The sequence below is a fragment of the Zootoca vivipara genome, chromosome 10 (assembly GCF_963506605.1).
Source record: "Zootoca vivipara chromosome 10, rZooViv1.1, whole genome shotgun sequence".
Lineage (NCBI taxonomy): Eukaryota > Metazoa > Chordata > Lepidosauria > Squamata > Lacertidae > Zootoca > Zootoca vivipara.
In genome coordinates, this window is record NC_083285.1 from 8,249,945 (window position 1) to 8,265,735 (window position 15,791).

A 15,791-nucleotide genomic window follows, 5' to 3' on the forward strand; every position below is an offset into this window, starting at 1 on the left:
TTCAGTATCCCTAGACTACTTTGCTGGAAGAAAACGCGTGAATCTCCATTCGGAGGTTCTGACCCCTAACTGACAACATGTACATAGTACTGTTCTGCACTGTAAATAATCAGCACTAAATAAAAGGATGAAAAGACAACGCTTTGAGGAGTCGTTACTCTAGAGTAGCCGCTACCGCGTCTGTGACAGCAAAGTAGTCTCGGGATACTGAATCTCCGCCCCCGTCGTTTCCTGCGCAATTCCGGGGTCGGCGGGATTGGCCTTCTTCCCTTGCCTCCCACTTCCCTTCCCACACTGGGCATGGGCTCCGCTACCTTGCCTGAGCCTCGGTCACCACTTCCTGAGTCTCCGCTGGAGATATCTCCCTCCCCACTAGCACTCGCGCTGGGCGACGAGCTGCTACTTAAGATGGGAGGGACCTGCCTGTAACTTCTGTTCCTCACATCTGTATTTAAAAATCTCTTGAAAAATAAAAGCAGGGATATAAAATGGTTACAGTGGATGCATGCTGTGCTGAATCTGGCATGTCCAGAACATTGCAGGACGTAGACATAAAAAAGATCACAGGGTGCTTGAAAGTGTATTGTGTGTGTCCAATAGTAGTTTGAATGTAGTTGTGTTTGACCTGATATGTGTGTGCATGCACACATGCATGTAGATCAGGGGTCAGCAAACTTTTTCAGCAGGGGGCCGGTCCACTGTCCCTCTGACCTTGTGGGGGGCCAAACTATATTTTGAAAAAAATATATGAATGAATTCCTATGCCCCGCAAATAACCTAGAGATGCATTTTAAATAAAAGCACACATTCCACTCATGTAAAAACATGCTGATTCCCGGACCATCCACGGGCCGGATTTAGAAGGCGATTGGGCCGGATCCAGCCCGTGGGCCTTTGTTAACCTACCCATGATGTAGATGAATCGGGGAGTCCACAACAGACCATTAATCCAGTTTTCGTTCACATGAAAAATCCCCCCTTCAAATAACATCTCAAGCAAATGTTTCCGGGATGGAAAGAGGGTGTGGGGGGCACGCGAATAAATTGGTAAACAGGCATCAAACCCTACTTTTAAATCAAACAGTGGGGTGTCCTGACACTTGCCTAGAATTTAATGTTTACGAGTGCATCTGAAAGTGTGTCTTTGACAGGCAAGCAGGAGGGCATTTGGCCTAGAGTTGCTTTCTGTATCAGTCATCAGATGCTAGTTGAAGCCAAGTGAATGGTGTTGCCTTTCTCTAAGAAGTTGTGCAGCAGAAATGAAAAAGAGAAGTACTTATTCTTTCTTGAGGTTGTTGTTTATTGGTCCACAAATCACTTACAGACAGCTTAAAGCTGCTGAAGTTTCTCCTGCCCTGCCATCCAGTGGTTTTCAGGTGATGATGTCATCATCATACTCTACAACCGCTAAGAAGCTGAACTTTGATAGGAAGCTCCTATCTTTAGGAAGAAATATCTGAATGTCCATCAAAATTGGATTCATTGCTTTCATGGAATTATCTTGTTCTCCTTGAATAACATAGCATGATACACATAACACGTTAGTATACATGGTAGAGTAAAAGCACTTGCTACAATAATTCGTTGGCACAGTTTTGTTTTTAATCTTTGCAATCGTTTATCGTTTTGTAGGTCACAGAGTTAGCAGGCTACACAGCTCGTGTGTACAACATGTTTTCAGTCTTCGATGAAGTGAAGAGGGGCATTTACAAAAGGACAGTTGTTTCTCAAGAATGTGAAAGCAACAATAAGAAAACAGATAAAACAGAGCAACATATCGACGGCCCATTGGAAATCAAGGGTAATGAATGATGCATTTATATATATATATATATAAGATTCCTCTTTAACAGCATGCAATTTGAAATTGAAACCCTGGGACAGCTATTTAAACAAAACTATCCACTTAATTCCTTCCCTTTGCCTAGATTGAACAATAGATTCTGGTACCTTCTGGTCCCCGCCATGCAAATTCCACATCCAACTCTTGGCTTTTGCAAACTGTTTTCTGTGAGATGCTAAGGGCTGATCTATGCATTAAAAAAGAAAAAGCAACATGGTACCTGATTCCTGTGGGTGCACCATTTCAGATGGAAGGGGACATACCTGAATATTCCACCACTTCAAATTCCCCTGCACATGGAAACATAGTATGTCAGGAAAATAATTCTAGTTTAGGATTCTCCATGATATGATGAAAAATGTGGCAGTGCATTACAAACTTTCACCTTTCCACCTTGGTACAATCCCAGGAATTGTATGAGTACATTTGCGTGAAGGTCTTCTGCTAATGGAATTCCAATATTTTCATTCAGCTCTCCCTTTCTCTGCTTTTCTCCTCATCCCTCTTACTTCTCATGGTACGCGATGCTGCTTGTCTTCCAGTAGCCGTCTCTTAAGGATTTTTTGTAACTCTTCTTCAAATACTTATTTTATTTCCTGGCTTATCCAGAAAACATCCCTCCCCATTATCTCCCTTCTCTTTAACAAACCTTAGTAAATACTCTTTTCTTGTTCATTGCTTCCAATGCATACTCTCCACACACCCCAGCTGATTTTTTACAGCCCCTCGTTCTGTCTGTTAACATGTATATTATTTTGGGGGTCATCTTGCTCGCAGGAATGTTAAATGGTGGCTTTTAAGGTGCTGCCTTAAATATGTATTGAATTCCACAGCATCCTAGCATGTTGTGAAATAGTGTAGGATTGGAGGACTTACTCAAACTAAGAGAACTTGTTGATGATGATGTTTAGCCGTGTCCAACTCTTCGTGATCCCATGGACCAGAGCATGCCAGGCACTCCTGTCTTCCACTGCCTCCCGCAGTTTGGTCAGACTCATGTTGGTAGCTTTGAGAACACTGTCCAACCATCTCGTCCACTGTCGTCCCCTTCTCCTTGTGCCCTCAATCTTTCCCAGCATCAGGGTCTTTTCCAGGGAGTCTTCTCTTCTCATGAGGTGGCCAAAGTATTGGAGCCTCAGCTTCAGGTTCTGTCCTTCCAGTGAGCACTCAGGGCTGATTTCCTTCAGAATGGATAGGTTTGATCTTCTTGCAGTCCATGGGACTCTCAAGAGTCTCCTCCAGCAGCACAATTCAAAATCATCAATTCTTCGGCAATCAGCCTTCTTTATGGTCCAGCTCTCACTTCCATACATCACTACTGGGGAAACCATATCTTTGACTATATGGAGCTTTGTTGGCAAGGTGATGTCTCTGCTTTTTAAGATGCTTTCTAGGTTTGTCATCAATTTTCTCCCAAGAAGCAGGAGTCTTTTAATTTCGTGACTGCTGTCACCATCTGCAGTGAACATGGAGCCCAAGAAAGTAAAGTCATGTCCTCCATTTCTTCCCCTTCCCAGGAGGTGATGGGACCAGTGGCCATGATCTTAGTTTTTTTGATGTTGAACTTCAGACCATATTTTGCGCTCTATTCTTTTACCCTCGTTAAGAGGTTCTTTAAGAGAACTTACTGAAAAATAATTTCTGGTTCTGCAGTGAGGTTTCAAATCGTGAGCAGTTTTCTAAATTGTAACCACATTTTCTGGTTAAGTTTTGTGTTCTGAGGATAGTTCTCCCAGCTCTCTTTCAAAGTCCATGGGTTGAAAATTACAGCCTTTCTATGTAGAATGGAGACTGTAAAGGAGACAATCTCGACTTTAGATATTTCTAACTACATCTCGGATAGGTGTTTCACCCTATACCATTATGTCTCCTTCACTTCTCATGATCAAAAGTGTGTAATTAATCAGTTATATAGCCCACTACTGTGTTTACTGTAATATACAATTATAGTGGCATACAACAATGGGGGTTAGGGAAGGTCATTCTATAAATACATTGTCAAAAGTGTGGCTATAACATAGCTGCCAAGTTTTCCCTTTTCTCGCGAGGAAGCCTATTCAGCATAAGGGGAAATCCCTTAAAATAAGGGATAACTTGGCAGCTATGGGCTATAATATGCTGCTGCTGCGGCTTTAGTCGTTCCCTGGTTACAAATCTGGATTATTTAAAAGCATATCTGAACTCTTGTTAATCTTCAGAGAAATGCTGCCAGACTTTATAATGAATCTATTGTTTATTTTACATTAGGAACAATAGTTGAATAGTTTTAAACTATTTGGAACAGTTTTAAGTCTTTGAGAAAAGGTATTGCATTCATTCAGTGATATATTCTTGTCACGAAGAAGGGTTTCAGTATTTAGGTTAGACATGTGGATTCATATAAGTTAAAAAAAGAAAGTCAAATGGCTCTGCCTTTCTTATTACTTTCTGAACTGTTTCTGCTCATCTGTAGCGAAGCATGCTTTGGATATCGAAATACGATGCTAAACCAGTGAATTCAGAAGCTAAAGGCTGGTTTCAGTGCAATGTTTAAGATCAGATTCACAGAGAGAAACAGCTGTGAGACTCTTGTTTAGCATTAGGTAAGGCAGTGCCCTTCGCACCCAGCCAAAAGGAGACAGGCTAACCTTTCTGTGGCCCAACACACAACACCGTATTCTAGCTAAAGGCCGGAAAGAGCGTTCATGCTCCATCTGCTGGGACTTAAAAGAAATAACCACGCAGTGTGCTTTAATGCTGTTTAATCACCCCTAATACCATTCATTCTCTCTAATGCTAAGTGAAGGTGAAGCCAAGGAGTGCTTTGCAGACTTAGAAGATCCTGAAAGGAGAAGGGTGGGTTCAGAGTTGTGCTATCTAGGAGCCCCCTCAGAGTTTTAAAGTGCAATGGCAGGTGACCACACAGAGCAAGGGGTAGCAAAGGATGTTGTTGAACTACAGTTTCCATCAGCCCCAGCCAGCATGGCCACTGGTTAGGGGTGATGAGTACAACTGCATTTGGAGGGTCCTGTGTGAGTGCCTGGAGGCGGTTGGAGGATGGATGGCGGCTAACAGATAGAGGTTGAATCCTGACAAGACAGAACTACTGTTTTGGAGGACAGGAGGGCGGGCAGGTGTGGAGGACTCCCTGGTCTTGAATGGGGTAAGTGTGCCCCTGAAGGACCAGGTGCACAGCCTGGGAGTCATTTTGGACTCCCAGCTGTCCATGGAGGTGCAGGTCAATTCTGTGTCCAGGGCAGCTGTTTACCAGCTCCATCTGGTACGCAGGCTGAGACCCTACCTGCCCGCGGACTGTCTTGCCAGAGTGGTGCATGCTCTAGTTATCTCTCGCTTGGATTACTGCAATGCACTCTATGTGGGGCTACCTTTGAAGGTGACCGGGAAACTACAACTAATCCAGAATGCGGCAGCTAGACTGGTGACTGGGAGCGGCCGCCGAGACCACGTAACACTGGTCTTGAAAGATCTACATTAGCTCCCAGTACGTTTCCGAGCACAATTGAAAGTGTTGGTGTTGACCTTTAAAGCCCTAAATGGCCTCCGTCCAGTATACCTCAAGGAGCGTCTCCACTCCCATCGTTCTGCCCGGACACTGAGGTCCAGTGCCGAGGGCCTTCTGGCGGTTCCTTTGCTGCAAGAAGCCAAGTTACAGGGAACCAGGCAGAGGGCCTTCTTGATAGTGGCACCCGCCCTGTGGAACGCTCTCCCACCAGATGTCAAAGAGAAAAACAACTACCAGACTACAGAAGACATCTGAAGGCAGCCCTGTTTAGGGAAGCTTTTAATGTTTAACAGACCATTGTATTTTAATATTTTGTTGGAAGCCGCCCAGAGTGGCTGGGGAAACCCAGCCAGATGGGCGGGGTATAAATTATTATTATGATTATTATTATTTATTAACTATCCCTGACAGAGGCAAGAGGATTGTTGCTGCCCTCCAGCAACTGCTTGGGAATAGAGGGAAGTGACAGTAGTTTCAGTGCTTCAATTACTCTTGGCCAGAGGCTACAGAAGACTGGTCTCTGTGGGGTTTAGAGCTAACACAATATAACGTTTTTTAATGGGCATCATGCAATAGATATTCCTGTGCATCTAGCTTCCCATGCAGTGGCTTAGTGGAGATGGAGCAGTTGCCAATTGCTTGTAAAGGGCCTTTAACGGCTGTTCATTCCTTTTTTTTGCATTCCATTTTTCTACACAGCAAATCGTGCTCAGAGCGGCTTACGACAAAGAAAACAAGAACACATTTCAAGCAGACACCGAAAAAACAGTTTCCTAATAGCATAGCGAAGCAATATAGGAAATGTAGCAAAACATAGGAAATCAACGTAGCAAATATAGCAACATAAAGAAAGCCGTGTTTCAATACTATAAATAGAATAAGATGTTGTTCAACATGCAGCATCCCATAGCACAAATAACAAAGGAGCTTCACAGTTCTACCTTAGTCCGGTGTTTCCCAACCTTGGGTCTCCAGCTGTTTTTTTGGACTACAACTCCCATGATCCCTAGCTAGCAGCCCCAGTGGTCAGGAGTGATGGGAATTGTAGTTCAAAACCCAAGTTCGGGGAAACCCCGCCTTAGTCCTAGAAACACCCCTCCCATGGTGTTGCTCAGGGTCCCTCTCCTGCACCCACTTGCAAGGCTTCCAAGGGCAAGGAGTGGATTAGCTACAAACGCCCCTCCCATGATGCGGATCAGCAAAATTCCATAGAAGGGAAATGAGGAAACTGAGGAAATTCAGGTGTCTTCATTCTGAATGAGAACGGAACCGAGGGCCTGAACAAAGGAGGAATAATATCAATCATTAGTTGATCAAGAGGAAAATCCATATTCTCGACACAGCAGAATTCAAAAGTTACGTTTGAGGAAGCATAATAATGCATGTTCATCACATCAAACATTCTCAGACGTGGCTTTTTCCTCTGTAAGTTCCTTGCTCCTGGAAGCAGGGTGATTTTAATTTGATAGCCTGGCATCTTGGTGAATATACATTACAGCTTTCCCATCTGGAGATGGTGGCAAAAACATAGAGTAAATACTACATACCATATTTTTCCGTGCATTGGACGAGGTTTTTTGACACTAAGATCATGTCAAAAAACTGGGGTCGTCCAATACACGGATAGTGGAATGGGGGGGGGGGAGATGCGGCTGTGTGCAGGGAGCAATCTTAGGGCTCTGGCTAGTGGCACACAGCTTCTCCCGATGCCACAGCGATCTGGGGGCACTGGCTGGCAGTATGCAGGAAATGATCTGGGGCAGGCATCCCCAAACTGCGGCCCTCCAGATGTTTTGGCCTACAACTCCCAAGATCCCTAGCTAACAAGACCAGTGGTCGGGGAAGATGGGAAATGTAGTCCAAAACATCTGGAGGGCCGAAGTTTGGGGATGCCTGATCTAGGGAGTGATTCCTGCCTGCAGCTGCGTGAGGGGAGAGGCTCAACAACTTTGGGTCATCCCCCATCATTTTCTTAAAATTGAGTCCCCCAAAATGGGGGGGGTCCTTATACATGGGGGCGTCTGATAGACGGAAAAGTACGCCCATCCATGTTTGCTGTTCTTATACTTGGTGTATGAGCGACATCCATGAGGTTTGTTAAGATGACCACCAGCTGAGTCACAAAAGCTGAACATAACAGCCAGCCATCACAGAAAGTGTGGTGATTTTCAATGGAGGCGTTTCGCAGGGAGGTTGTCCGCCAACGATCAATGCATGCATAAGCAGCCCTTGATCTGACGATGCACGAATAAGCCCTCCTAAGACTGACAGCTTTTTGTCTGTCTCCCTGTACATGTGTGTGCTTCACTAACATGTTGTATTTTTTGTTTGTTTGTTTTACTTGTAGGAAGAGTAATAGATGTTGATCATGGAATTATCTGTGAAAATGTTCCTATTATTACCCCAAATGGAGATGTGGTGGCTTCAAGGCTAAACTTCAAAGTAAGACGATGTGCAAGAATCTTCCGACTGTGGCTACCACAGTTAGCACAAATGCAGCATGCAGTTCATGTACCTTCTGTTAATTAATTGGGCAACAATATAGAAAAGAGGGGAAATCAAGCAAAGCAGACATAGTGACTCAACGCTAGAAGCAGATGCTTACAGTTTCTCTGAGTTACAGGGAGACAGGATTCCCCTTCTCATGCAGCGGCCCACACATTAAATCAATGTGCAGAGGAGAATAGGCATCTATTGGTTTTGCCTCTGTCCATTGCAAAGAGGACGAGAAAAGCCTATACATGCATAGAAACTATTACACATCTAGGATCAGTACTTGTGGTACTGTATAGATCTATACAGGCCCCATGTAAGTACAGTCCTTACAGTCTATGAGTGGATCATAGAATCGTAGAGTTGGAAGGGACAGCAAGGGTCATCTAGTCCAACCCCCTGGACAGCAGAAATCTGTTGCCCAACATGGGCCTCGAACCCATCACCTTGAGATTAAGAGTTTCGTTCTATACTGACTAAGCTATTGGGAATGGGGTCACTGGCACACAGCCCCTTGGCTTAAGGACAAGGCCAGCTGCTGCAGTCCTGCCACCCTCAATGCATTGATTTAAATGTATGGACTGGGGTGTGCAAGGAGGGCTAGACAGTGAGGATGGCCTTTTTGTATTATCATGCCTTTTCCAGGTTAATAACGACAGCTGGAACGTTCAGAGCACCTAAGGGCTACTCTTGGGTTCCATTGCTACCGTTAGATGTCCTGTCTTTACTTCCTAAGTAGACAAGTAGTGCTGCTGCTTGCCTTAAAAACATTATCAAGTCAAGAAAAGAGTATTAAAGTTGAGTGAGTGCTCTACTGCTGAGACAGCCTTAAGGCTTCAGAATCCATGATGCTGAGGGCCAGGGAGATGGAAAGCATGCTTGATAGAAGGCTGGAAGTATTAACAAAAACCTACTGGGTTTGGTTTTTGTTTTGTTTTTTTAGTTACTGAAATGAATTTTAACTAGCTTGTTTATACTTCTTTAATCTATCCCATCATTCTGGGCCGGATGATAGTATACATTCCATACATATATTATTTCTCAGCACACTTAAAGCACCCAGATTCCCCCAAAGAATCTGTGGAAGGATTGTTTGTGCCGGGAATTGTAGCTCTGTGAGGGGTGAACTAGAGTTCCCAGGATCCAGGTGGGCCTGTGGGTGTGCTTAATACGGATGTGACCCCTTCACTTAGCTTTGCAGCAAAAGTTAGTTTTTCTTCACTTTCATCCAGACACCTTTACTGAGAATTTTATTTTACTTTTTTATTTTACTTTTATTTTATTTTATTTTATTGTTAGTTAGTTTGTACCCTGCCCATCTGACTGAGTTGCCCCAGCCACTTTGGGCAGCAGCTTCCAACATATATAAAAACGTAATAAAACATTAAATATTTAAAAACTTCCCCATACAGGGCTGCCTTCAGATGTCTTCTAAAGGTTGTATAGTTACTTATCTCCTTGACATCTGATGGGAGGGCATTCCACAGGGTGGGCGCCACTACCTAAAAGGCAAGTGGCCAGGTTCTACACAAGGCAAGGTGTCAGCCTCTACTTCACACAGTAATTGCAAAAAACAAAACACTATGGGGATTTCCCCCATATGCTGTGGGAGAAGAAATGTGTTCTGAAATTCTCACTTCTCCAAAAGTGTTAATAGCATAGCGCCTCTAAAGAGACTGGGCCCTGAGATTCACGATCTGTCTTTTTGCAGTCTGTAAACAAGGATTGTATATCAGTAAACTGATCCTGTTCCTTTTAAAAGTTGGTAGGAGCCTTCAGGATTTGAAACATGGCTCTTTTCCAGCCAAAGCTCTCAAATGGATCTTGAGTTTTAAGGAACTAGGCAAATGTACAGGCTACGGAATTGCAAACTTCGGAGCAGAATCATATAGGACATGGTTAGTAGGGAGGGAATTTATTTTTGTGCTTCTGTGTTCTTGATACTGTTTCCTGATCCTGACACATAAGTGCTTCAGCACCAATATGCACCCGAGAGTTTCTCTGGCTTTCCCATTCATTTTAATGCATCATCTGCACGCATTAATTTACGCGTGTTGTGTAGTTCCATCCGCTGAGATGAAGCAGGACTCACCTAAGCAGAGGACATCATAAATGGCAGAGTATCAGCAATGGAATTGGACTATGTGGTTTTCCAGATAGCCCATAATTTTTCCTCGAGAATCCTTTTAGGGACTTCCTCCACAGTAAAGAATAGAAGCATGTAGCCTCTCTCCCTACATATGCATATATCCACGTGATATCATTGTTCCACGCTTCTTCCTCATGGGGTGGTGGGGTGAATCATATGTAATAATAATAATAATAATAATAATAATAATAATAATAATAATAATGTATCCGCTACTTCACCAAGTGGATGGCATTGCATGGCTTCATATGCAAATCAGCTGTTGACCAGTTGATGTGATAAACTTTTTCAGCCACGTTAATTGGCTGAGAGCTGATCATGTAGATGCCATGCGCCAGCAGTACTTTATACCTGGCAAATTAGTAGGTACACCTTTATTCCTAGAACTTTCAGTACTAGGAAATTACACCAGGAAATCTTTCACACTCCCACCCATAGAACATCTTAGTAGGGAATTCCTGGTAGGGAATGTGTGCTAATATTGCATCCATGTAGCCAGGGCTGATCACGTGGGTCTTCCTCGCCTGATCAGCACTTCCCTAGGAATCATAGATTTGTAGAATTGCAGAGTTGGAAGGGATGAGGATCAGCTAGTCCAACCCCTGGCAATACAGGAATATTTCAGCCAATGTGGGGCTCGAACCAACGACCCTGAGATTAAGAGTCTCCTGCTCTACCGACTGAGCTATTCCTCATTTGGCAGTACAGTAGTGGAATATATATCAGATGGAAATGACCCAAGCAATTGGCAGTGCTACACAATGATAATATTTTGCACACAATGATATGAGATTGTGGCATAGGGTATCAGTTCCCACTCTTCTCTCTCTGTGTAATTAGTTTTTTGGGGGAGAGGGGTTGTCTCATACTTTATTAGCACTACTGTATAACGTTTATGATTGTTGTAACTATACATGGTCTCTTTAAAAAGAGACACTTTCTAAGTGCAGATGGGGTAAAAAATCTGACAAAAAAATTCCATGTTTATATATAGCTTTACTTCCTCCGCTCTGATATTCATTTAGATCTAAATATAAGCATATGCATTTTCACTAAAGACAAATTGCTGACATAGAATGAGATCCTAGATTTCCCATATTAATCTCACTGCATAATGACGACCGCAAAACTCAAAACATTGTGAAAAGCAAATATTACGATTTTGACCTTAGTGTGGTCAAGTCACCCAAGGAAAGGTTTTGTCCTAAAACTGTAGGCTCAGTCTAAGTAATATTGGGACTCTCATTGATTATGGCACATGTTGCATGGGCGTGTTTTTCACACATCCGTTTTTTCAGAAGCCAAATGTTCCTACTTAGTAAAAAATAAACTGCAGTTAGTTTATAGCCAATAGAGGACGCACATGGGAATAAAACACAAGCTATTAACTATATATATGAAGCCACTGTTCTTGGTTATGGTAAATGGGGCTCCACATTTATGCTTCAATTGCCTTTTTCCTGCCCAAGCCACACTGGGAGCACAGAAGACTAGTCTAAGAGTGTCTTTTATGCACATGTTTCTCAGCGATCCACACAATTGACCTCTTTAATATTATGTTTTGGGGGAAATTGCATCAGGACGGCAGTGAAGAAGAATGCTGCAGTGGCTTTATTTGTGGTGTGTGTTACTCTGCCCAGTTTGGACTCAATGCTAAACTGTAGTTTAACATTCCAGCTTGCATCGCTCTCCCTCCTCACCTCTTTCGCTGCAGCAACAAGAAAGAGATGGGAAGCTTCCGCTTCCATGTTAGATTAACCACAGTTTAGCATGTTGCTTAAGCCCTAAACTGTGGTTTGTGATAACTATGGTTGCTTGAAACAAGCCTACTTCCTAAGCTGTAGTTTGAAGTTCAGAAAGAAAACCATAGTTTGTTGAGATGCATTGTCATAACTCTAAGCTTTGGTTAATGTTGCATCCAAGTCAGTCCTGTGTTAGATTGTTGATGGAAATAATTGCTTTCTCAAAGGTTATTGTGCTTCTCATAACTTGTAGGTGGAAGAAGGTATGCATCTTCTAATCACTGGACCTAATGGTTGTGGGAAGAGTTCTCTCTTCAGGATTCTAAGTGGTTTGTGGCCTGTCTATGAAGGAGTTCTTTACAAGCCACCTCCTCAGCATATGTTCTATATTCCTCAGAGGTTTGTGATTTTACTTGTATCCGTATTTGCAAAACAATATATTTTTTATAAATTACACGTGTTTCCTGATTTTTGAACATATAGTCTATAGCTCAAGGCAACTCAGAGGAACAAAACATTAAAAACAGTTAACCAGTATAAAATTATCAGAGGTCTACGAGTGTCAGCTGGGCTTCTTTGATTTCTGGGATTTGCGGTGTGTGTGTGTCTGGCAGGTATTGATTTTAGAAAAATGAGAGAAACGCCATAGTAAACAATTGTTGACAGCCTTTTTAAAAGGCTACACTAGCTTCCACTAGAGCAGGCTTCCTCAACCTCGGCCCTCCCGATGTTTTGAGACTACAATTCCCATCATCCCTGACCACTGGTCCTGCTAGCAAGGGATCATGGGAGTTGTAGGCCAAAAACATCTGGAGGGTCGAGGTTGAGGAAGCCTGCACTAGAGTGACACTAGGGATGCTTCTCAATCTCTATAAACAGGAAAAATCAAAAGGAGGATTATTGAAATTTTCACATTGGCATGGTAGGTGGGAGGATATAGGAAAAGAGAAGACTTACTTATCGCCAGATACAGACACAGGGTAAGCACCAATTTGAGGAATACTTAAGATGGTCCAACAGCAGATTATTGCTCTATCTTGACAAAAGAAATTGGGGCTTTTAAAGATGTTTGGATCTTCTGCAATAGCTTGATTAAAAACTGCCCACTCCTAACATGAAAAGCACATTAGCTCTTACCTAGTTGCTGAAAGCAATGGGAGGGTTGGTATTGTTGCTTTCCGTGAGATTCAGTCATGAATAACTCTCAACTGAAGTGGGGACAATGAGCGTAAACCACCAGGAGGCTTTTCTGTGTGAGTATCTTTCAAGGGAAAGGGGCTACTTGGTGGTGTGAGGGGAACCAGTAGCTGCTAACTACAACTCCCATCAGCCCCAACAAGCATGGTCAGTGGCCAGGAGTGATGGGAGTTGTAGTTCAGCGACATATGGAGGGCCAAGGGCTCACCACAACTGGGCTAGTGCAGGAAAGCATCAATGGATTTATGTCATTATTTATGCCTTCCGTCTTCCCAAAGTCACCCAGGGCAGCCAACATCAAAAACATCAAAACAATACATTTTTTAATGTAACAAAAACCTATTGAAAACATTTTGAAGCCACCTAAGAACATTTTTAAAAATAGGATATCTAGAAGCTTACTCGTTTCAAGTTGTCTTGACCTGTATCTTTTAGCCATCAAATGCCTGGGTAAACAGGAATGTTTTTAAACTTCTCCCGAAAGTCAATAATGAAGGAGACATTGCAGCCATTGTCTGCTTGAATCTTACTCAGCACAGTTTGCAAATGCCACTATTTGTATTGGATTTCTCTGAACTAGTAGACCAGCCATTTAAGGCAACATGCTGTGTTGCCTTCCTAATTAAATGTAGCCCTAGCTGAATCTACTCATACTGGGATTGTCTTGATTCCATATCGTTTAATTGAGAATTTTGCTTGCCTTAGTCCATGAGAGCTCTCCATTTATAAGTGAGTACACAGATAGCCTGAGGAATTGTTTTTGTATCATTGTGCCTACTGATACAGCATGAGATACGGCCCAGAAATTTGACAATGCAATTTACCATTATAAAATGTATAGGAGTAACCTGGGCAAGTCTCCAAGAGGGAATATTAGCTTTAGAGATTAACTGTCATTTTCTCCCCTACCATCCCAGGCATTCTGGCCGTCTCCTAATTAGAACCAGGGCTTAGAGATAGAGAAATCCCAGACACGGATTATATTTCCTAAAATACTTCGCACAGCGTCAAAGTTGATATTTATAATGTCCCTTGCCTGGGAGGTTTTGAATGACAGAGGATTTGGTCAAAGTTAAGGAACACATATTTACACTTGCATCCTAAGGTGTGTGTAAATGTCACATAATAACTTTTTAAAAACCTTTTTTTAAATAATAAAAACTATGTAGATTACACCCAAAGCAAACATTTTGTACATAATTTTGCTTTCTTCATTTAATTGATATTGCAGATTATTTTAATACTTGTTGCTATTACTTATTACATTCACCAGCTTATCTAATAATAATAATAATAATAATAATAATAATAATAATTTTATACCCCACCCATCTGGCTGGGTTGCTCCAGCAACTCTGGACAGCTTCCAACACATATAAAAACATGGTAAGCTGTCAAACATTAATAATAACAGTCTGACCCAATACAAAAAATAACAATAACTTTAAAATAAACAACTTGTATCAAATAAAGCAAGATTCAACAATCCATTAGAGTCTAGCAGTGCACAGTAAAATTAAATATCAGCAAATAATAAACAGCTTACACTTGTCAATTACAATAAAGAATTACTAAACTACAATCGACAAAAGCAACGGTTAGTCACAATGCATAAAATACCACAAACCATACAAAACCATGTAAAAGGATGGACTTGAGAATCAAGGACATGCAACTTAATAAAATTATTATTTTTAAATATCCCTGAACTCCTCTCTTCCCAGCTGCTGCTGCTGCTGCTGCTGCTACTGCTGCTGCTGTTCTTCAAGGAGCTCAAGTGCTCAGGGTCCTTCCCCTCCCCATGTTTTAGATAAAGATCAGCCCTGTGTGGTAGGTTAAGCTGCGATAGCATCACTGGCTCAAGGAGCTTCGTGGATGGATTGCAGATTTCAGTATCCAATACTCAGACCCAGGGCTAGCAATATAACACACACACACACACACACACACACACACACACACCAGAGCTTTTGGAACCTAGCTCCCATCTTCACTGACCCTGGACCTGATGGATGTTTTATTCCAACATCTAGAAAGGACCACATTGGGTGCCCCCTCCCCGCACTCTAACCATTCCTCCCTACTGGGTTGTATGGTGCAGTAGAATATTTCAATTCTTTATGCACAGCCTTTTCTTCAGAGTTCCCTGACTCCGAATTCTGTCTTCATATGCTTAGTAAGAAACATAACTATAAACTAATTCAGCTACCCACACCCCATTTCAAATATCTACATGTCTTGCGTCTACCCACTGAATACTTTTTTTTTCAGTCGCCATATCTTAGTGGTTGCACATATTTGCATAGTTTTGTCATGTCAACCTATCCCATCTCAGTTCTGCACGTAGTTTAGAATGGTTTCACATACCGTATTGGCCCGAATATAAGCCGCACCCTTAAAATTCAAGGGGGAGGGAGGGAAAAAAGACCATACCCGGATATAAGCCGCTTCCTTAAAGTTCCACAGGCACTCACACCCATTCCGTTTTACTATATATCTGTTTCAGCAGCAATATCGTAAAAGCCCATTTTTGTTAGGTCACGAATTTAAGCCACACTTTTAACTTTTCACGGTCGGAATTTGGGGGGGTGGGGAGTGAGGCTTATATTCAGGCCAATACGGTAAGTGGTTCTGCCTTACTGTAGATTTGCCCAGTTTTCCTGATGTGCCTCCCAGCTTGAAACAGATATTGACATCTATTTGTTAGGTGGCAGTTGTTCAAATACTTGGAGTGGCTTGTATGTACATAATAATAGCAATAATGATCATGTCAGCAGCAGCTCTTCCTCAGTGTGCTCCCTAGTGGTGATGTAACAAGAAAGTTGACTGCCCTTTTTACTTGCTGATGTCACGGTCATGCATTAC

General features: G+C 42.5%; 1 protein-coding gene across 1 annotated transcript in view; it reads left to right on the forward strand.

The window, feature by feature from the left end:
* The window catches only part of ABCD2 (ATP binding cassette subfamily D member 2), a 44,040-nt gene that overhangs the window by 14,980 nt on the left and 13,269 nt on the right, over window positions 1–15,791 (forward strand). The window contains exons 4-6 of the mRNA XM_035126486.2: window positions 1,633–1,801; window positions 7,693–7,787; window positions 11,983–12,128. Coding sequence (XP_034982377.1) covers window positions 1,633–1,801; window positions 7,693–7,787; window positions 11,983–12,128 — 410 coding nt within the window. The remainder of the gene's footprint in view (window positions 1–1,632; window positions 1,802–7,692; window positions 7,788–11,982; window positions 12,129–15,791) is intronic.